General features: G+C 36.0%; 1 protein-coding gene across 1 annotated transcript in view; it reads right to left on the minus strand.

The window, feature by feature from the left end:
* The window catches only part of LOC141927626 (connector enhancer of kinase suppressor of ras 2-like), a 212889-nt gene that overhangs the window by 87671 nt on the left and 102101 nt on the right, over window positions 1-23117 (minus strand). The window contains exons 5-7 of the mRNA XM_074834806.1: window positions 20926-20967; window positions 16181-16300; window positions 4477-4536 (exon numbers count right to left, since the gene is read on the minus strand). Coding sequence (XP_074690907.1) covers window positions 4477-4536; window positions 16181-16300; window positions 20926-20967 — 222 coding nt within the window. The remainder of the gene's footprint in view (window positions 1-4476; window positions 4537-16180; window positions 16301-20925; window positions 20968-23117) is intronic.

Here is a 23117-nt window from a genome sequence, read left to right on the forward strand (position 1 = left end):
ACAAATACTGAGCTTACTGCACAGTCAGGGACAGGGCTGGACCAACCATGTGTGTAACGAGAAGTCTCTCAGTCCTTTATATAGCATCTTTACTGCTTAAGTGTGCTGAAGATACTCTGCAAATACACTACAGCTCCTGCACTTCCAAGACAGCACTAGGTTAACCATTTGAACACAGAAAGTGGTAATTTACCAATGGATAATATTGGTGACAGACTAGTTCTTCTGGAGATTTTATTTTTTTTTATATATATATATATACACACACACTATTCTATATGTACCATTCACATAATTTTGGGATTGCTGAGCTGAAATACTCCTTTATCCTAAATATAGCTTATTCTGATCACATTAAAATGGATTAAAACCCATTGAAAAGCCACTTGAACACGGCCAACTGCTATTTAGCAAACCATTTTTAAATGCTTCATTGAAACCAGACCTTAAATCTGTAAGACAAATTTGTAATGCATGCAGGAGATCAGCAGTCATACTCAGGAGTACAGAATTGAGAATTCAAGGCAATTTACTTGCATTGTGCACTAGCTTACAAGAGCGTTCCACTGACGCAGAGTACACCGACTTAAAATTCAAGAGAAAATAACCAGAAAAGAATAAAAGAGCTGATACATCACCTTGAGAAATAACTCTCAGTGGAAGTTGTCTATTAAGGAAGTAGATCAGCTAGGAGACTTGGACAAGGCTGAACGTTTACTCCACTTGTTTGATATGGAGTCAGAGAGCTGAGGACAGATTGCCCCATCTCAAACAATGCAGAAACTTTAAAGCAAAATAGTCTTTGAGTAACAGTTCAAGTTCCTTGTCCAAGGAAGTAGACTCTTAAGAAAGGCAGAAAAAGAGCCACTTGCAGCTACAGAGAGTGGTCTAGCTCTAAAACTGTTGGAGAAGTTCCGCACAGAAAAGGAGTTATGTTATCAAAACTTAGTTCAGTTCCTGGATGCTTTTTGGAGCCAGCTTATAACATAAATTGCCCATGGCACAAGAGCCAGGTGTCAAACGTGAAGAAAAGATTTGTCTGAACTAAAGTTGATGTGCAGAAGCTTATATTCATGACCTCACTGCGTACCGATCAAGACTTCCAGGAAACAGGCAAGAGCTCTTCAGCTGGACAGTCCTCACCAACCTCACCCATTATTTCCATCCCTTTTGTGTATGAATATTAAAAACATAAGACAAACAAACAAAATGAACAAAGACAAGAGAAAGCAATACAACAAAAACACCAACTGTCACTGGGAGGAAAAAGACTGCAATTACTTCTGAATAAAATGCCAGAGACACATCTATGAGGAGGTCAAATCACTCCAACAGTCAGCACCTGCTGACTAATCAATAGATTCTACAGCCTACACAGCTGCTGGAGAGCAGGAGGAGACATCATTAATTATTCTATCAGTAAGGAAAACCCAGCCAATAGAGCAAATAGTCAATATTTGACACTGATTCCAAGTGTGTTATAGGTGCTATTCCAAGCACAGCTTTTACCGTCAGCTTACTGCCTGCTATCATTCCTAACCTTGCTCTGCCCAACCTCCCTGACACAAGCTGTGTTACAACTCCTCACCTGCTTGTTCTCTCATAAGGGCTTTTGTGTCTCCCGTAGCGGGGAGTGCTGCCCTTGAGCTCGACTACCTGGTTACAACAGCCAGCTCACAACTACAGCCGTCCCAGTCCTTCTGCACTAAAATAAACAGGATTTTACCAACGTACTTTATAGGATGGTGTGAAGAACTACCTGGCTCAAGTGTCACTTTCTCCTTTTAGTGGGAATTTGCAGAATTTTGGCAGCCTGCTCTTCTGCACAGGACTAAGCATGTAAAAGAAAGATATTGCTAGAATTCAATGTGAATACAAACTTGATCACTTTAAACAGTGAATAAAAGGTAAGCAGGAAACTGAAGTCAACACCACCATTCATGTTTAACTTCATTTGACATTAGTTGGAAAAGCAAAGGCCTGGTTCTTTCTCTTTTTAGCTCCTTTCCTGACTGTGACAAGGCTGAGCTAATTATTATCTTTCAAAATTAAACACTGGCTCTGAGGTCAATTATCCCTTCAAAAGAATTGAAAAATCAATTTGCTGAAATGCCAGAAATTAAAGGTCTTGAAGCTGGTTTATCTGCACATGTGAATACACTTTTAGCAAAAACAAAAAAGCAACTTCATGCTGGTGTCTTACCAAAAAGTTTTGACATCTAAATCTTAGTCAAAATAAAAATAAGAATTTTAGTGGCTGGCAATTTAGTAACTCCTGTGAATTTCAATTATAAATATATAAATAATTTCCCTACAAACTGCATTATATTTCTAAAATGAATTAGAATTACAGTAAAAAAGTGGATTAATCATAGCATGAGTAATTCAATCTATGAATAAAATCTGTTGCAACATAATCAAGATGGATAATTCATGTGTTTCAGGACCCAAAATAGACATATAGTTATTTTAAGACTCTTAAATGCTGCCAATGGTGTTAATATAAATAAGCAAACAAATTTTAAGTTTAATTTACATTAGACTTGTCCTCAAAAGTTGTGACACACAAATCATCAAGCTTTCCATGGGTTTACACTGCCTAACAACTGAGTGACAAAAACTGTATGATGCAATACTACTCAGTATATATAAATCAAGTAGAACAAAATATCGCATATGAAGCTTACCCATATGGGCCAGCCTACTACTGATGTATGCCAGCAAGTATTTACATCTTTGGCTAGCTGCACAGTGCTAATTTTACATTCCTTGGGTGTCAGCATTACATAATTTCAATATTAACTTTATAAAATCTAAACTTGCAATTTATCCAGCTATACGCTGTTAAACAGATCCAAGATTGAATGAAAATAGTGTGACTAAAACACTATATGAAAAACAGAAGGGATGGGTCCTATTATGAAGTCTGTCGTAGTAACTAGATTGCAGCAGTTGAAGTAAATTTATTATTTTCAAATTTATAATTATGAATTGCAAGTCAAGTAACAAGAAGGATATTTAGAAGGTACTTCATTGCTCTTGTCACACTGTTTAGTTTTTCTGTGATCAGTTATACTGACTTATGTGCTGCAGCATTTCCGTGTGCTTTTGGTTCAGATTTGCCTAACACTTCTGGGACTACAATGAAAATGATAATTAATACATTTTTCTTGATTTCTTCTCTATTTTTACTACAGGTGATGGAAAATATGAAAATACAATGGTACTGAACTCCTCCTAATACAATTCTTTCAGGAATGGTCATTTTCATAAAAGAACATTTTATACATCCTGACACAACAGTCATTTGGATTGTTAACTAAGCTTTTTTAACATTGTCAAACCATCCATCCACTTCTGTGCATGTACCAAAACCTATTTGCTCCTTTCCACAATTTCTCCCTTCTTAGTGATGGTCCTGTCAGTAATTACTGCTAGCTTTGAAAACTTTCTGGTTTATCAAAGATTATTCTATAACCTGTCTAATATAAAATATAGTATTTTAAATTATCTTTCACCATTACCCATGTTTTTTACATCCACCTATACTGCTCATATTGTAACTAGTTTAAAATTTATTATTTTACAACTTATTTTTTTGAATTGCTTAGACATACAGAAGCTACTCATTTTCTATGAGTCAACCCTAGTACAGGCATCACCTCCAAAAGTCTAACTTTTCTAACATTATTTTTAAATTAATTTGGTAATAAGAAAAAAATAAAAATCACCAAAAAAAATTACTGTCCATTGTAAGAAGAAAACAAAGAACTCTTAGCAAGAAAGTATTCATCATTGTATGACAATATTTACTCACTGCATAAAGTAAGCTGACTGCACATATTAAGGACTGCTCAGATAATAACTACGCTTAATAATAACTGCAATTTTCTGACTACTCTGGTCAATATAAACACTTGAGGCACTTTTTTCCCCTATTATTTCTAATGTTCTGTTGACAGAAAAATACTTCTTTTTTATATGAACCTGAACTGTCCTATGTTCTGAGAGATTTATCTGAAGTAGAGAGCAAAAATTAAATATAACAGATATCATTTTAGATCATTTAATCTAAAAATTAAATAAATTATTAATTGTTTTAGACTAATGATGATGCTCTTATGTGAGAAAAATTTACTTAATATAAAGGAAAACACTTTTGTGCCAGAGAGAACATATACATGAACACTATCAGAAAGGTGTATTGGAAGAACAATTGAGGACAGATGTTCAAGCATTTAATCTTGTTGCGTTGTTAGTTATTAGTAACTTCATCATAGATATTTTTCTATGCCTACTTTCAAGTGTCCTAAGTTTCTACAAAGATAATTGATACATGTCCAGAAAAGATAAAGAAAAAAATATTAATAAAAAGTGGCTTGATTTAAAGCAAATTTTCATATTACAAAATGCACCGCAGATATACAGAAAATACTTACATGCACGATAAGAGTAGTTTAGAATAAAGAAGCTTACATTTTCAGTTGTTCCTGTGATTACATGTAGTCCATCATATGTTGATTTGATATACATTCCCTGAAAAAAGAGCAAGAATGGAAATTAGTATTTGTAGGAAACAAATAAATGTTTGCATGATAATTTAAATAGTATGTTTATTCCAGTTTAAGGACCATAGTATTTGAACAGACTGGAAGGAACCATGGTCAATTAATATTTGCAAATCTAAGTTAAACAAATATGTATCAAAAGCCATTATAAACAGCATAGTTTTCTCACTTAATGTTTTTTTTTATTCCAAAAATAGTTTCTGGGCCAAATTCAACACTTAATATCAGCATAAAAGCTCGTTCCTATTCAGTATTTGAAGTATTTAACATGACCTCTTTGATTACTAGTGACATAAAAGAAGTATCAAAACTGAAACCACAAAGAGGAATAGTCTTTAAACTCAAATGCCCCATCTTCAGAGAGTTACTGATTTAATAAAAATGAAACCATAGCCTAACTCAGCAAATACATGAGCCAGTGCTCATATTGCCAATGTATGGAGAAAAATGAGCTTGGTGAACTAACAGGAACTTTGTAATTAGTCCAGCAATAATTCTGCTTCAAGGAGGCAATGGACATGATAACAGAGAGACAACCTAAGTAGGTCTCTATCTAGCTGTACAGACACACACACAGAGCCTTAAATGTCAGAGAGACTCAATGGCTTGTATTCTTGCCTCTCAGGAGTAAGGTCATAGCTTCACATCTCTCCACATAGTACGGTTATCCATCAAATTTTGAAATCTAATTGGTACATTGTACTGCTGATTCATTATCCTTTCAATAATTCTGCATCACCTTGTGCTGTCAAAATGGAAGTTTAGAGCTCCCAGCAATAAGAAAGAACATTTCGTTCGCAGAAACCTATTTCAAAACAGTAATGAAGATCTCCAGGCTAAGTGTTTACAAAAAAACACACGCACAAAAAAAGAAGAGGTAAAATTACTATAAAGTTAAGATCACATCACTCTGCAACTACCTAAATTCAAGGTTATAGAGAAGATGGAGTCAAACTTTTTGAAAATGCACAGTGAGAGGATGAGAAGCAAGGAACACAAGTTGGAACTCAATTTAAAAAGAAAAAAAATATTTTTTTTTTCCCCGATTTTATCATTAAGATGATAAAACACTGGAACAGGTTGGCAAGGCTGTGGAATCTCTGACTTGGAGATGATCAAAACTTGAGTGGACGAGGCCCTGAGTAACCTGCTCTAGATGGATTTGCTTTGATTTTTCATCCGGAGAAAATGTGACTTCTACCTTAATGGAAACTAATTCCATCTCAGCAAGCTTTAACTTTATTTAAATCTTAAAAGTAAAGACTGGCCAAAACTGATAAGGATGCTTAACTCTGCTGCATAGGAAACTCCATTTCAGATTTTACTCACCATGACTACTTGTTCTCTTAAATAAGACTGCTTTATAAGCTATTTCATTTGTAATTAACAAAGATGTCCAAATTAAATCTTGGAAGCCTTGAAATCACTTTCATAAAATGTCATTAGTTGGAAAAAAGAAGTTTCTGAGGAGTCTTCCACTGTTTCCTTCTATACAGTTGGCTTAATTTTACCAGTGGTCGCTATTCTACTGTTTCTGGAGTACCTTCAACTGTTATTGACAAACACCTGATTCTCTCTTTGCCAACTGAAAGCCATAAACAAGAGCACCAGGTATGAAAAACCCCAAAGGTTCTTACTGAGACTTTGAGTCTCCCTTAAAAATCTTAAATAGATATTTAAATCCATCTAGTTTGTGTTACGCTAGATTTCCACAGTGAACTTTACACAACATTGCTGCATCCATCACAGAAGTCTGCTATTTTAACACATAGTAGACTTCAGTAACACATTTCCATCCACACTTTTAATATCAAATTTAATATCACAGTTCTGGCACCCTAATTGTTTTGACAAGATTCATTCCCCACTTAACAAATCAATAGACTAAGATTTTTAAGGCCAAACCAGAACATAGTTCTAAACTTTTCACAAATTTTTTTCACATATTTCTTCGTAAAGTTCTTAGCTTCTTGTGAAGCTATGTGTATTTTTGCAAAAAAATCAAATTATAATATTATGTCTTAACATATGCCATCTGAGCGACATAAACACTAATCACTATGAATTACCCTATGTTTTGCTATCTGCTCTTTCATCTTAGCTATTGAACTTTAAGAACAAAATATATAAAAATAAATAATTTTAGTGAATGACTCATGATCTTTGAATTATCCTAGAGCTTTCATCCTTGTTTTCCCCAAAATAATGAGAGCTTGTTTCTTGTTGACCATTACAGTAGAGCTGTATCTCTTGACATATCTGTGTTACCTGAAAACCTTGGAAGACTATTCTATCTAAAAAAATATAAAAATTATTATATATTTTATTTTATATAGTTCAGGATGCAAGGTATTTTATATAATATATACATATAACACATATCTATCATATATAAAAGCTCCAGAAATATTTTTCTACATGGGAGAAAGTTTTGAGTATATTACTGAAATCAAAATTGAACGTATTCTCGAAAGGAACCTCCTGAAAAACATACACTAATTCTGAAAGCAGCTTTATTTAGTCTCTGTCATCTGTTCTAGAGGCCATACATGTTCCCTGCTTCAAATCACTCTTTCCAACCCTGTAAACATTCTTCCCTAAAAATCCCCTGTCCTTGATATGCTGTCAGCAGTTGCCTATCCTTTTGCAACAGCTAATGCAGTGTGTAAGACCCTGTTCACTCCAGTTCTCAGTTGCTCTCTGTTGTAGGAAGGTTTTTAAAGGACAATTTACCCTTCAACATGAAAAGACACTGACACTTAGGAAAATATTATTTCTAAAAGACAATCTGTGTCAACCCTACTTTAGTGACTGGTATGCTTCATCCCCATCCTCACTTTCCTTTTTAAAATCAGCATTTGTAAAGATAAAGACTAGAATCTCCAACCATATTTCAGGCAGTACTGGCACAGGTTAGCAGAACCCCTCAGAAGTTGAAATTGCTCAGATATATATATACACACACAGTAGTTTATTGATATAAACAAAAGACTGTAAGGGCGTCACTTTCACCAAACTTCCAGTGGAAAATGAAAATACTCTGTTGTATAAGAAATGTCCAAAATAGCAAAACTTAGTCATTTAGAGAGCTATTAATTCTGTGAACCCAGAAAAAGCACACGCCAGTATTAACAGTCTGAACGAGGCAAAGACCTGGACCTTGCTCTCAATTTAATGGGCTATTGGCTACCTTTTTGTTCATCATTGTTTCATTCCATTTCCACTAATATAAGCATTTTTTAATGGTTAATAAGCCTAAAAAAATGGAAATAAATTCTGAAAATTTTTCTGTCAGATAACATAAGTTCCAGGCAAATACTACTGTGGAAGAACTGAAGCAGCAAGCCTTTTTCTCAAGTCCAGATATGAATAGCCAAGTAGATCCAGTTGTGACCACTGCTAACACTTCTGGAACTGTTTGAAATAGTTATTTAATAGTTATTTGGCTCAAAGTAGTCATATTGATTCAGCATACTCAAGGGAGTCATATTCTTCTGTAATGTATTTTTACATAGGCATAATTAACTTGTAAACTAATTTATTAAAAGAGAATCCACATATCGACGATTTTGATCCTATTAACTTCTGTTATAAAACCTGTTGGAAAAGAAGATATCTCTTGTGAGCTATTCTCATATAATTTTTTACACAACTGCTTGCAAACTATTTCATAGATTTCAGCCATATGAGCTGTCAAAGTAAAATAGCAAAAACCTCAGGCTAAGACTAAATAAGAAGAATGTTTTGTCAGTGGGTTTCACAGACAAAAAGCACATAAATGAGAGAAATTCTGAATCCTGGAATCAATCCTAGGGTCTGGATGGGAGGCTTTCATCAGGAAGTGGCTTTTTTTCCTGTTGTCTCCGACCTCCCTCTGTGTCTGGTCCCTCCTCTTCAACACAAATGGCTATCCCTCTCAAACAAGTTTTCTTGCCTGTTCAGTCTCCATAACACAAACCTCTTCCCCTTCCCTGCCCATCAGCTCTAGTCTCTCCTGCTCTGTTCAGTGTCCCTAACCCAATCTTCCCACAAGCTTTTTCTTCCACACATCCAGTCCCAGAATCAGTATATTCAGACAGAAGGGATGCAACTCATCTGCTTAAACAGTGATATCCAGAGAATATTCAGTCACTTCAAAGTAACCAGGAAATATGCCTGTGTTTGGCAGATAGCACAGAGAACCTTCTGGAGTGGCAACTGAAAGATGGGCATCTAAAATGGTACCAGACATCTACATCTACACAACTGAGTCCTGCTGTAGAGGTTTCTCCTATCTTTTTCCTTCCAGTTTCAGTTGCTGCCCTCTCCACCCAGCTCTCTTCCTTCCTTTCTTTCTACTCTTGAGGCTCACAAATGTCTAGTTCCTTGTCTAACCAGTTTCAGGGCTTTCCTACCATATCCTTCACTAGCACAACCTATTCTGTTCTTTCTACCCAAGTAACTCAGTTCCAAATCTTCCATCCTATTACTGGTCTATTTTCTGCCCTTACAAGCTGAATTTCACTGGAGTCCTTTTTCAAAATGATTTCTCCCCTTTTTTTCAAGAATGGGTTTTTATCCTGTCTAGTTTCTTCTTGAATCCCACCAGTGATCTCAGAGCACAGAATAACGACAAACTATATCCCTTATCTCTGGGCAAGAGTTGAGTATCCTCACACAATCTGCGAAGATGGCTCAGACTAGTCAACAGTTAATGAATTAGAAATAAAGAGTTGCTCTTTAATAACTGTGACATGTCGGGTATGAAACTCCGAAGAATTATACTGATATATGAGAGGTGTTACAGAGCAAGGAAATGTTTCACAAGCTGTTATATCAAGAACCTGACTGTTCCTGCATAACTCTGCCACTGTCTCCTAATGAGGGAGTGACTTAAAGGTTTTTAATTAAAATCTGACCTTTGAAAACATATGGGAAGGAATCAGCCATTTAAAATCCCCTTCTGAAAAGGCTATTCCCCAGAAAACAGTGTTGTAAGTGGAATTCCTTGAAAAATTTCTTGCAGAATCATCTGGTTAATTAACTAGAATATAATGATAGCAGTGTGTTTTTAAGTGTCAACAACTATTCCCAGGTTTATCTGTGGATATTTCAGACAATATTTGAAGATCTCTGAATTTTGCAATGAGACTAAACTCTTAGTATGAACATTTCTGGCTCATACTTCCAACAATTCCAACTGTGGGCCATTACTCCTTTTTGGGTAATAATGACCTATTATTAGATGATTCATGTTTTCATACCATTTCTTTGCCAGAATATGACAAAATACTTCTGCATGAAAAATTCAGGTATTGAAAACTACAATAAAACCGTCTACGCGTTTCAACAGTACTTCAACAGGGAGAAGAGTTCAGGCTCTACTTGCACAACACAATGAAGCATCAGTAGCAAAGATGCACGTTTGTAATGCTATAAATTACTGGGGAACTGTTACATGCCCTGATCTTTTGCCCCAGATGTAAAATGGTTCTTTAACCTTGTTTTAACTAGCAAGTTTGGACAGAGGCATACCAACAATTGACATGACAGTGCTTGAAGAAGGTGGCTGAAAGAGTTTTTTGTTTAACTTTCATGCCATTAAAAAGTCCTTCTAGAAAATCTTTTTTGGTCTGCCTTGTATGTTGCAGTCCTTTGCCCAAATTTATACTAAACACCTCTACTTTATTTCCTGAAATACAACTTCCACTTTTCAAAAGATTTATTTCTAGTATCTTCTATTATTCTTCTTCATAAGCAGAGTTTGGTTTGTTTTGGCATTTTGGTCTTTTTTGAGATCACACCCTCCTTCCAATTTATTCAGAAACTCTAACATAGGTGTGGACTTTTTTTAAGTCTTTAAGATATGACCTAGTATTTTTACCTTATTTATTGCTGTTTTACATTTCCTTTTCACTAGCTTACTTTTTTTTTTTTTAATAGGAATCCTAAACAAATTCTCTATTGGCATTCATTTTCTCTGCATAATAACAGCTCTGTGTATTTATCTGACCCATCTTACTCAGATAATGTATTCTTTCTTATGCTCCTTTTACTAAATCCTACCTAAATAGAAACCCATTGACAACAACAAAGGTAGGCTATGAGAACCTTTATGTCAAGCATGATGAAACTATGTCAAGTTTCTGTAAGCTTTTAAAAATAATCTGAAATAATTAGATTAATACCCTAACAGTTTTAGGACAGCCATGTGTATTTCCACTAAATAAGCTGCCTTCATAGTCTACTTTTCCTTCTTGGATTCTCTTGCAATTCCTTTCTTGTAAAAACAGAAAAGATTGCTTTCCATCACCTTAAATTACAAATTCCACATAAAGAAAAGTACTATTTGAATGGATAGCTGAACATTAGATAGACGAATAATCCTTAACAAAGAAGGGTCTTTGCATCTGACAGCTTGTTTGTTTGGGGTTTTTTTTCTCCAATAATTCACAGCTGGTCTTATAAAAAACTTTATTCCCACAATCTTTGCTTCCCTTAAATTCTTAAATGAAGCAGAAAAAGTTCCCTCTGCAGAAAATTAACAAAGGTGTGGATATAAGTAGTGTATATTTTAGTGTGACAGATTACACTGTTTCTATCAGCAGTAGGAAGCTCAGACACAAGAGAGAGCAACAAAAAAAAAAAAAAGTGAAAGGAAAAGGAATAAAGGTATTACTGAATTCCAGAAGTGAAACATTTCTCAGGCATCAGAAGATAAAAAACCAAACAATAAATACCCAACAGCCTGCCTGTTTAAAATCTCCTGCTTAAGAGTAATCATTAATCTCATCAAAGATGATTAAAGTCGCATGCTACACAGAAGTATCTTTAAATATCCGTACAGCACATCAAGTTCAGAAGATTAAAAAAAAAAAGTTTAGTCCAAAATAATACTGGCTCTAATGCAAAGAAAAAAATCTTTTTTTCTCTGTAGAATGAGGAAAAAAACCCAAATCTCAAAAAATGCTCCATGCTCCCATCTTACAGACAGTCTCTATATCCATCACCTCAACTAAAACATGGGTTCCCTTTAGCCTGCCTTTGTTTATCTGACAGCAGAACGGCTCCAAAGCTGGCTCTGGGCTTAGTCTGAGGTAATTAATACCTTTCACCTACCCTCACCCTCAAGGATTTAGTAGCAAGCTTAGGAGCTGCACCTCTTCCCCTGCAAACAATAACACAAACTCTTGTCTCAGGGGCCTATTGCTTATGCTGGGTCCATCAAGTCAAGAAATTTAAAGTGGGTGCTGCTGCACCAGCGTTTTCTAATCACTAAACAGAAATTCTGGGACTCCTAAATGTAGAACCTGGTCTATGGACTTCTGAAACATAGTAAATTCTGGAGGAGTAGATTTTTCAAATACCACATTTTTGAGGAAGATCTTGCCTTGTACTGAGCAGTTATGTGCAGTGTCTAAAAATTAAAATCATGATGTAGTGTCATTTACCACAAGTTATTGTAACATCTCAAGGAACTTTAGCATGCAATGCAATGGAATGGAAACCTATCTTCATCTAAGCAGAAAGAAAGGTAATTTGTAAAAAGCATCTGTAAGTATAAAAATGATCCAATTTCCTTTGTTGTGCTACAATTGACACTATAAATAACCCACAGAGTTGAAAAACTAAAAGCCAAGGAAGGGAATTTTCTTAAATCATGAAGTTAAAGTTATTTTATTCTATTTTATTTCACAAAAACTTATGTATGCATGTTCTCTTTCTGTCAGAGCTGACAGTGGTTCTTACAGTCTAATACTTTCTTAGTACAGGAGTTTATTTCAAGTTTGTCAGATTGGCAGTTTGGAACAAAGTTTTGCCTTCCAGACATCTTATTCAGGCTGATCATGCAGTACACTTCAGATGTAAATAGTATTACCATACCCAGTACTACAATAATTCAGCAGAAAAAGTGTTTTACAATTTTTAAAGTTACTTTAAATTGAATAGAAAATATATGGAGGCTGTTTTAGTACTTGTCACTGAAAATTCAGTGACTAAATAGGGAAAAGGAGGAAGCAATCTGACTGGTATGTGTGACCGGTACAGCTGGGGAAGGAATGGAAAAACCCAGTATGTTTCTGGAGGCCAGCAAATGCCTGCAGAGATCAGGATGCAAACACAATCATCAGAACTTGGAATGGAACCTAAAATGTGTGCTTCCCAATGCAAGTTCTTTTGTCCAGCAAACTGCCATGAAACTACCAGCAGAGAATGTATTCTGGGGAAGGCATGAGATAAAAATATTTTTTAATGAAGCAGACTGAAAAAGAAGATACTTTAGAGAGAGGAAAAAAAAAAAAAAAAAAGAAAAAGAAGACTATTAAACTCATAAAAACACAAACTGACAGTTAGAAAATGTTAGACCTGAAGATACACATTCAAATGACATACAGTCCCTTTGTGAAAATGCTTTATGATCCAGAATGTATTTAAACAATTAAACACACACACACTGCCCCACAGGAGTTCTGACTCCACGTAGTAACTGTATGGACTTGGACCTGGACATTAATTTAGTTTATGTGTAAGCTTATGCAATGTCTATAGGATTTCTGGCTCATTTGTTGAAGAAATTAGAAGGCATACAATAAAAGCAGTTTTGCAAATGGAGTTTTGAAAATAGAGAAAGGCTCATAATTAAGTCAACTGAATATCATTCCAGATAACTGAATTCTTATATAATCTGAGTAATTTACAACACATTTTTCACCAATGGCAAATAACTGTGTTCATTTTCTAGGTGCCAACCCTATATGAAGCTGAAGCTAGAGTTCTCAGTAGCTCCAAAAACATTAGCTACACTTAAACCAAGAGAGACTGTTTCAAACTTATGCTATAAAAAAAACAATGTTCTGAAAAATTCTGTGCTAAACTTCTCCTGAATAATAGATTTCTGGTGATTTTGACACAAATTGCTCTGTGCATTAGATTCCTATCTATAAAGCTGAAAGTACATTATTATTTTCACAAGTGTGTTGTGAGGATGAATTAATTAATGTCTGTGAAGCACTCAGTAAGGCCATATAAAAAAAACCCCAACAACCTCACGATGAAATTAGTAACTCAAGGGAACGCAGAGCTTCGCTGAAGTGTGGTAAATAAGACCTCAACCCCTACACTGAATGATAAGGATAAAAATGGAACTCTGAATACTTTCCATTCAGTGAATAGTGCTCATTTTTCTCTTGAATGGAGCAGAGATCCTGTGGAAAAGAACTGCTATACAATCATGAGAAAGCCATTTGTAATTCATTACTCTGTTCTATATTTGATTCTGATTAATGTTTTCTTTTCCTTTTCACATGAATTTTCTTTTATTCCCATTTTTAGTCCTTTTTCATATTTTCTTCTAAACAGAACACAGTGTCAGCAAAATTGATTATAAAGGAACTTTCCAACCTAACATGTTATAGCGCCTTCATAATTAGGCACAGAAAACTCAGTCATTCACTGTGATTTCACTTCATCTAAAAAAAAAAAAAGAAAAGAAAAAAATCGACGGGCAATTTTGATTGCAGTATTTGTCTTGTGTCCTCTGTCAGCAGTGCCCACTTACTGCAGTTTTGTTGGCTATAAACTTATGGGTACACTGCGGATGGAGAACTATACCATGGTTCTTCGATAAAATCCAGTTACGGCATTATTACAACCCAGGCCCTGCCTGCCCAAAGTTCTGTTAGAAAAGAGGGTGGTCTGAAGGACAGTGTGGACCACATGACAGCCAACAACTCCCACCTTGGTCACTCCTGCCTTAAAGATTTAAATCGCACTCTGACACCATGACAAGCTACTTAGACCCAAGCAGTCTAACCCAAGCAGTTCAAACCCAAGAACTCCTGAAATGAACCTGCCTATATTCCACAGCATTAAATTTTCAGCTCCCTATAGGACATGACATTTTTGAAGGAGGCTGCACTCTTTCTGTCCTCCACCAGTCTACACCCCTGTCCTAGATCTAGAGCTATCACTGAATGGGAAGCACTAGCAATGCCAAGCCCTGCTTGTTATGCTCCATCACCTCTGAGGAAAATACATCCCATCTACCCGTGTTCACATTCTCTTCAGCACTGATAGTGAACTTTCTTCTAAGTAGAGCAGCAGAAACACATGACATTTCTGGATAAAAAGGAAAACTCTACAGAGATCCAGACTGCTAGCATGCAGGATATAGTAGTCTTAATGCAAGTCAAAAGCACTGATGGATTTACAGCATACATACTACACAAGCTGTAAATGATACTGACCCGCTATTTCCTGGATATTACTGAACTAACCCAGAAATCAGACCAAGAGGGGAAACTGGGCCACGAAGGCAACACATTTGGCCATTGGAATGCAGCAGCACAGCGAGCAAATTGCATCTGTCTTCAGGATTACATACTGGGCTAAGCATCTGCGATGCCACAGAATTAAAATTAAATGTTTTATGCTGTTGTAATGTTCTTTGTTGACTAAATCAGTCTAAGAATAAAGTAAACTTATGTAGTCATACAAAACCCCCTCATGTTATTAAAATACATCATTCTCTAATTAATATGCATACTCAAAATAATTATGCGCTTGTAACTTTGACGGGATTTGCATATGATGTTCATTGCTATTCAATGTCAGAACAAAGAGTAAGATATTGAAATAATACAAAACATTTCAACTAGCAGAAATTTAAAATAAATCTGTAAATCATGCTGAATTACAAAGAAACATGCCACAAAAAAAAATTCCCATAATCCTGAGAATGCAGCTGAAGACAGTATAAGAGATTGTACTGGGGAAAGCAGCCCATCTCTTGAGAAGAATGTGCAAGAACATCCCAGGGCCTGCAGCGCTACCTTACACCCTAGCTTCTATTAGATCTTAGGTTCCCAAGCACAACCCCTAACCCATAGCCTACCAACATCAGCATGGTTGTAAAGTAAGGGAGTACCAAGGGGAGACAGAAATCTTTACCCACTGACCTCTAAAGCCTCACACTTTTTGGTTGAGGGATTTTTGTAACAGTACATTAATATTTAAAAGTGGTAGCCAAATAATTATTAAAGTATCATCTCTGAAGAAAATTTTAATGGTGTGACCCATGACTAATGTGGAGCAGCCAGGATGTTCAAAAGACACCTAACTAGTCTGCTCAGTGAACAATTTACAAATATAAGGGATTTATTTTGTTTCTTGATTAATACTTCTGAAAGTTTTATTTGAACTGAATCATCAGGGAGGCATATAACTATTTTTATCCAAGACCAAGAAACATACCTTCCACTAATAATTTTCAAAGCACATTAATGATATTTAGTTAATTTTATTTGTATATGTATGTATTTGGGGATTACTTTGGTACATTCCAAAAACTGCAATACGGCTATCAAAGGACTATAGCTGCTCATATAGTTACGAGTTGCTCATGAAGGTAAAACAGGTGTTAATTTAAAAAAAAAAAAATTACTATCCTTTTATTTAGATAAAAGTTAATTAAAACCAGTTTCAGAAATCTGATTCAGTTTACCAAAAAAGTAGGTGACTGCATGAAAATACATTTTGATTTCTTGATAAATTAAAAAAAGAAATCACCCTAAAGAACTGAGGCTTGTATTTTGTATTCTAACAGTTAAACTTTAAACTGCTTTGCTACTTACCAAACCCTCACTGGGCATAATGCTGGTGAGATGAACTACCTCAAGATGTGCTGACTGTGACACCAGAGAATCAGATGAGAGCGAAATGATGTGGTCACAAATCCCAGACAAGGTTTTACACTACAAAGAAAAACAAGTCAGTATAATTCCTCATATTAAACTGAAACTACTAGCGAAGAAGTTCTTATTCTGAGAATTAACTGAGAATAAACAGATAATTTTACTTCTTAGCACTGCAAAAACTACAAGTATATGAAAGTCAAGAACAAGAGGTTAAAGGAACAGAAAATATCCATAAATGTCAAGAAAATGTACATGCATGTACAGTTCTTCTCATCAAATGATTTTACTGTGCACTGAGAACATCTGTATATCTAAACTATTTCTCCACTCCAACTACATGTACTTTAAAAAAAAAAAAAAAAAGAACTTCATCTTATCTCTCGTTATAATGTATTATTATAAATACAATGGAAGTTGAGTAAAATATGTAAAAATAAATGCCTTATACACCAACTTATACACCTCATGCCTTAACAAAATGCCCTAATAACCTATCTTGGCTACCAAATAATGACAGCAACCCCACCAACAGTGATAATTAGGTGAATTCTGCATTATACAACTTAGAAAATTTTTCCTTTGTTAAAAATTACACTGGCAGAAAGGTTCCTTAGTTAATCCATTTCCTGAAGTAAAATTCTTATGCATCTTTGAACATATCCCTTAACTGATATTCTAGATCACTACAACTACGCAATAATTTTATGTTATCCTGCCTTCCAGCTAAAGATCTCAAAAACTTAATGCCAATCCACACAAACACCTTCAGAGGAGGAGCCCCACTGCATAGATGGTAATGGTGATACTGACAGATTAAACCTGTCGATCAAAGGCAAGCAGTAAGTCTATGGATCAGAAGGGAACTGATCTGTACTCTCAGGAAATCTTCACGTGTAAAGATTTATTCCCAAATTTGCATGTGTTGCTTAAAGTGTGCCTTCAAAAAGGCTATGCCTAAAAATATTTGAACCTAATCTGAAAGCATTCATTTAGATGAATTTCAGAATGGTCTTCCGGTCAAAGTTGTGCTGTAAGCATCTATTTTCCTTTGGGGACTGGACTCCCATTTTCCCTAATTATAGCAAATTCTAGTGAAATCTCTTAGGGGAAGTTTTATTTCAGGCATCTGCAAAAGCATGAGGATTTCTAATACCTCATTTGACACTATACGTATAAGTTAAAGAAAGTTGTCACAATTAATAAATTGACTGGATTTATAGATTATATTTCCATTCACTGTACAGTTACTCATCTGGAAATCCAAGTACAGCTCTGTAGTATTGGACATGGACGAGGCATTTGTATTTTGTATCAGGTGCAAGATGCAAAGCATCCCATTCAGGTATGCATGACTGCATCTAAAGGTCTCCGTTACCAGAAATATTTCTGGTGGTTTCAGCTTTGGGCCAGAACCCCTAAACAAAACTTTAGGTCCTGTCTTCTCCCACCAGAGATACAGAAACTGGCTTGCTCAAAAAATGTACTTATGGCTATTCTACATATGAACTGATGGCTGACCCTGTCCATGAGAATATGCTTTCATCCAGCTTTTGAATGACCATCATATCAAAATATTGCTATGATTTTGAACTGAGGCCCTCTCTTATGCCTTAACATTTAAGACCATATGTACAGATTAGCTGCAGACTAAAGCCCAGAGACACCACTTTCTACTTTCTGATGTCACAGGTGTCACTTGCTCATACTTCTTCAGTAAATAAACTTTGGAACAAAATAAACAACAACGAAGTTTTCAATCAAGTTTACTCTTATGAATCTTTAAGATCTCCCCATGATTCACAAAGTTAACTAAAATCTATGTAGGATTTTAGCATGAGGAAAATATTCAAGAAAACTATGTTAGAATAATTAAAAATATCAGTTTGCTGTAAAAGTAGTTCAGCAGATACAAGAGATGTAAATACTGCAAAGGCTGAGATAGTATAAATGGGAGCAACTGAGCAGAATTTATGAATAGCAGCACAGGGTCAGGAAGTAATGCGTGATGTGGCACTATCAACATAAGATAGTACATTAACATATGCTAAAGTATTTTTGGCATAGAAAAATAGAAAGGACCAAAGTCTTGTGTACTAACTAGTGTTGTGTTCCAAACCCACAGAGAAGCAAAGTGCATACTCTCCAGATGGCGCAATACTACCGCACTTAAGAAAATCTCAAATAAAAATGGGTTCTTCAAGAAGTTCAATACCTGCTGCAGAGGAACTTTACATACAGTTTTACAGGCTGTCCAACTCCTAAAACCATTTATTATGCCTTTCTCAATGGGCCACGACAAGAACAGAATCTTTAGGAAACCACTAAGTCTTGAACAAGCCATACAAACTTATACGTCCCAAAAAGTATTTTTAGTATGGCAGCCACTGCTGGGTCTGTACAATGAATGTAAGTTAATAATCTGTATTTAGAGCTAAAAGAACAACTAGCAGGTTGTAACTTTTAATTATCATAGCTATGCTATATTAGTCTAAAGAACTGACGCAGTCCTGATAACCACATTTTGCTGAACAGATATCCAAAAAAAAGAAACCTGACTCTCTGACATGCAGTTTAAGTGATCCTAAAGATCACTCCTTCGTAATTTCTCTTTTCCCATAATACCTGAGTTGCAGAGTAGACATGGTCTAGTCATATGACTGCTGAGGGAATGGCAACTGTGTACCTGCAATCACATCTGAGCACATGCTGCCCTAGTGCAGAGCTCTGCCAAACAAATCCACACCTCAGGGAATCCATCCAGTAACCAATGGAGAAAGTCAATCATGGATAATCATTTTATAAATCTGTCTTCACTTGTAAGTATATCTTTCTCAATATCTTTCAGAAATAAACAAAAATTCCATGTTCTATTTAAGAGTTATAAATTCTATCCCTTACAAATATAAAATTTTACTTTAGAGCATCACAGTTATTTTTTTGAGTATTTAATTTAATTTTTAGAAATAAAGTTGCTATAAGAGACATGAACAATTTACAAAGCTTATTCTTAAATTCAGTATCCTTGAAGTATTTTTTTTTTTTTTTTAACATGCTGCGACAAAGATGGTGATTCTTTTCACTTCACCCAGAGTTACAATGATAAACAGGTTGATCCTCAGAGCCTGTATGTTCTGGATCTGGTAGTTTCAGGTGATTTTGCTCAGGCTAAGATGAGTCTTACTGCCTCGTGATCTAGGCTCCTTCAGGTTCATCACGCTTTTACTGCTGAGCCTATGGAATACTTAAAAATTGAAACTTTTCTCTCTTCTCTTCTATTTTTTTAGGCTTCCATTCAGAATGGGTAGAAAAGTCAAAAGTAACATTCCTGCTAAAGATGTATTTCTAGAAGTCATATGCAGTTAGAACTGTGGGTTGAAAGATGTGTATATATGTATGTGTGTATAAATATATATATATACACTCCAAATCCCAGAAGATTTCAGGTGCTTTTAGAAGTTCTTTTCAGAATCAGGTTTACAACAGTAAGCTTTTGTAAGCTTTTTTCTAACAGTCACTGCATGCTTTCTGAATTTAACAGCACATCAATGTTTTATGACAAATTTTAATCCCTACTGGAAGCAGAGTATGTGTAAAGGGTTTTAAAAACAGGAGGAAAAAAAAAAAAAAAGGGAGTCAGGCACTTTGTTAGAGCTTGTCAAAAGCTTATCTGAACTTGTAAATCCTTTGAGGTTTCCCTTTCACCATAGGCTTTAAATCTATCTTAGTGTCAGTACAAGTCTTCAGTGCCAGTACCAGGAAAATATAAAGTATTTGAACTTAAAGGCCAACATGTAATCAATAACTTTGTATAAGATTCTTCCATTTCCCTTTGTCATTAGGTTTTTTGAGTGCTGAAGGCACAAAGTGCTCAGTCTGACAACCAGTAAAGCTAGTAATGCGTCAGGTCTGATGGATCCATTGCTGGAGTTCCACGCCAGCAATCCTAGTCAGAGTTATACACTAGTAAGAGTACTGTGAAGCTTCTAAAACAGTCTAAGAACAATAATGATGTATTTGTAATTAATGGTAGGCATAACAGAGAGCATTACTGCAGGGAACTGTGTGAGGAGAGTGAGAGGGATTATCTGGCCTTGCCTGCTAAAATAAAACAGGCGTAAGTTAGGGAATACCAGAAGAAAGCTGATTCTTATGCCTTAAATTTGAAAAACTTCCAATTCAGGAAAGAGTAAAAAGGCTTGGTAGAAATGGCTCTTAAGTGAATGACACCATCTTCCATAAGCCTCCAGTGTTCTGAGAAACTGGAAACAAGGTCCTGGGTGAAAAAATATTTTATTAATATTGTTTGGTTAGCATCTCTCCATTTCCCTGTGCTGATGCAAAAAAAAGACGTTTTGGAGTGTTCAATCTAGAGTACTGGGATAGTCATTAAACTGGCTGGCAGGAAGCACAACTAATGTACTAAGTTGGTTTCAGGGGGTCACAAAACATGTAAGCTGATATCTCTCTTGATGGTCTTGAAAATAATTTTTAACTTTTTAACCATTTTATCTTATTTATGAAAACTTTAACTTTTAGCAACTGATTTAATTCATCAGAAGTTTTAACAAATAGTAAGGAACTCTATTTTCCTATAGTAGCCTTAATTTTTTTTTTTTTTTTAATCATTTAAGTGGATGGAGTAGAATTACAGAATACCAAAGCAGAATACTTAGATTACTTACCACATGAAGAATTTTATTTTCTGTTTCATACACTGTACAATCCTGTGGTAAAATAAAACAAACAAAAAAAATGCACATTATTTTAAAAGTCTTAGTAAAAAAGAAAAGAAGGCTTTATGCTGATATCTATCTCTTACAGAGGTACCTGTAAAGACAAATGATCTCTTGATTTTTGTCATGACCAAAAGGCTACTTTACAGTCTTAGGAAACTTGACTTCTCTTGTGTCTGGTTAACCTCAGGGATCTATTCTTTCCTTGACAGGACAGATTCATGATAGTGAGAAAAAAGGAACTGAATATAATTAATCTGGCATGTCAGAATTTCAATGATGTGCAGAGCGAGAGATACATTGCCTGGCCTTAAATCAGGCAGAATGTTTGTTACCTGTTCTACAAGTTGTGTGGGGGGCAGACAGTTGTGTCAGACCTACCCCTAGGTAGACTGTGTTACTATAAAGCATGGGAAGGAAGAGTAAACAGAGAGTATTTTGACAACAAGTAAAATGCTAAAGATGTTAAACTTGGTGTGTCCACACCGTCAGTTTGCTTTGCTCCATCTTTTGCTTCAAGGCCCTGATTTTCTACACCATCTGCAAGGGACAAGAAACAGCAGTGGTCCCATCTCCTGGGAGAGGTCACGTAACTGCTCTATCTTTGGACTTTGTAAGGCAAAAGCCTCACCAAAAATGGATAGGAAAGGATATGGGCTTGCTCATGCTGAGCACTGGTCCAGGGGTACCCAGGGGGTTTCACTGCCTTAAGGCTTCCCAAAGAACAACTCCATCCCAGCATTCCATTACACAATATTGCTGTTAACCAATTTAAAGTAGGCCTGAAAAACAATATCCCTGATCAACCTCTTTGTTTGCTTAAGACTTGTAACTTCTAGAGCATTTTCCTATTTTAGCTATCATTTTAAGAATAATAAATCTTATCACTCAATAACTCCATTACTCCTTTAAATTGTGTTTTGATTTAGTGATATTACAGTGGCTAGAATATTACTTTTTCTTCATGAAACTAAGCATACAGATTCCTAAAAGAGATGTACTGCCTCTACTGCCTTTTAACATTTTGAAGGTTTCCTCAGTACAGTCCTCTATAAAGCAAGACACAGTGATGACAAGCCAGTATTTAACCCTTTTTTACAGGAGAGGGCCCACGTGCAGAGGCAGCTCTACCAAACTCCACTCCTGCCAGTCAGCACTCCAAATCACCACACAGTCTCTCAAGTTATATTTTACTAAAATGTAAAATTAAAAGGAGAATACAGAAAACTCAAGTTTGCCAGACAGAGAGAGATGAGAATACACTTCCCGAAAAACTAGGTCACCTCTGAGGCCAGCCACAGCCAGGGCTGCAGCCGCCATGGCCAAGCTCCCTCTTCCCGCAGCCCCAGAGCTCCAGAACCTTCCACCGCTGGCACGAGGCAGGCAGGCCCCCACACTCCTTCACGGTGAGCACCGGCCCGCGACACCCACCTGTCTGCTGTAACAGAATCTGGGCAGAAAATATTTCTGAGGTGTCCTGGCATCTCCCCGTGTTCAGGGAGGCTGACACCCCGACCTGGTGGTGGCGGGAGGCCCTGAGCCCTGTGAGGGAGGGGACAGGGAGTCCTGTGAGGGGGGAGATGAGGAGCCCTGTGAGGGAATGGACGGGGGGGGGGGGGGGCGGGATAAGGAGCCCTTGAGCCCTGTAGCCCCGTGAGGGAGGGGATGAAGAAGCCGCCACAAAACATACTGAGGACCAGGCAGGGTGGGATCCTCACCTCACCAGGGGCCTTGTTTATCATAGGAATTTTGTCTATAATGCCGTATTGGCACTGATTGTTTACATTTAAGTGAATTAATGGTTAAAACCAGAAAAATTATGTTGAGAAATTGCTAAATACTTCTTCAAATATTATGCCACATTGGAAAAAAGCTTTCTACAAAGCAAGATAAGGATTTAAAAACATATTTTTAAGAATGAGAATATGACAAGTAAAAAAATACTGTCTTGTTTATTTGTCATTTTTCCCTGAATAAATTTTAAAGTAAAATCTAACTATACCTAAAAGATCCCCTCAAGTAACTTAAGATTCCTCATAATTCTCAAGATTTCCTCTGTCCTGGATCTTAATATGTTAGCAATAACAGTTAATTGCTTTAAACTTCCCATGCAATAATTCCAACATCTCACTCCATTTACT

Source organism: Strix aluco, chromosome 10, assembly GCF_031877795.1.
Source record: "Strix aluco isolate bStrAlu1 chromosome 10, bStrAlu1.hap1, whole genome shotgun sequence".
NCBI classification, from domain to species: Eukaryota; Metazoa; Chordata; class Aves; order Strigiformes; family Strigidae; genus Strix; species Strix aluco.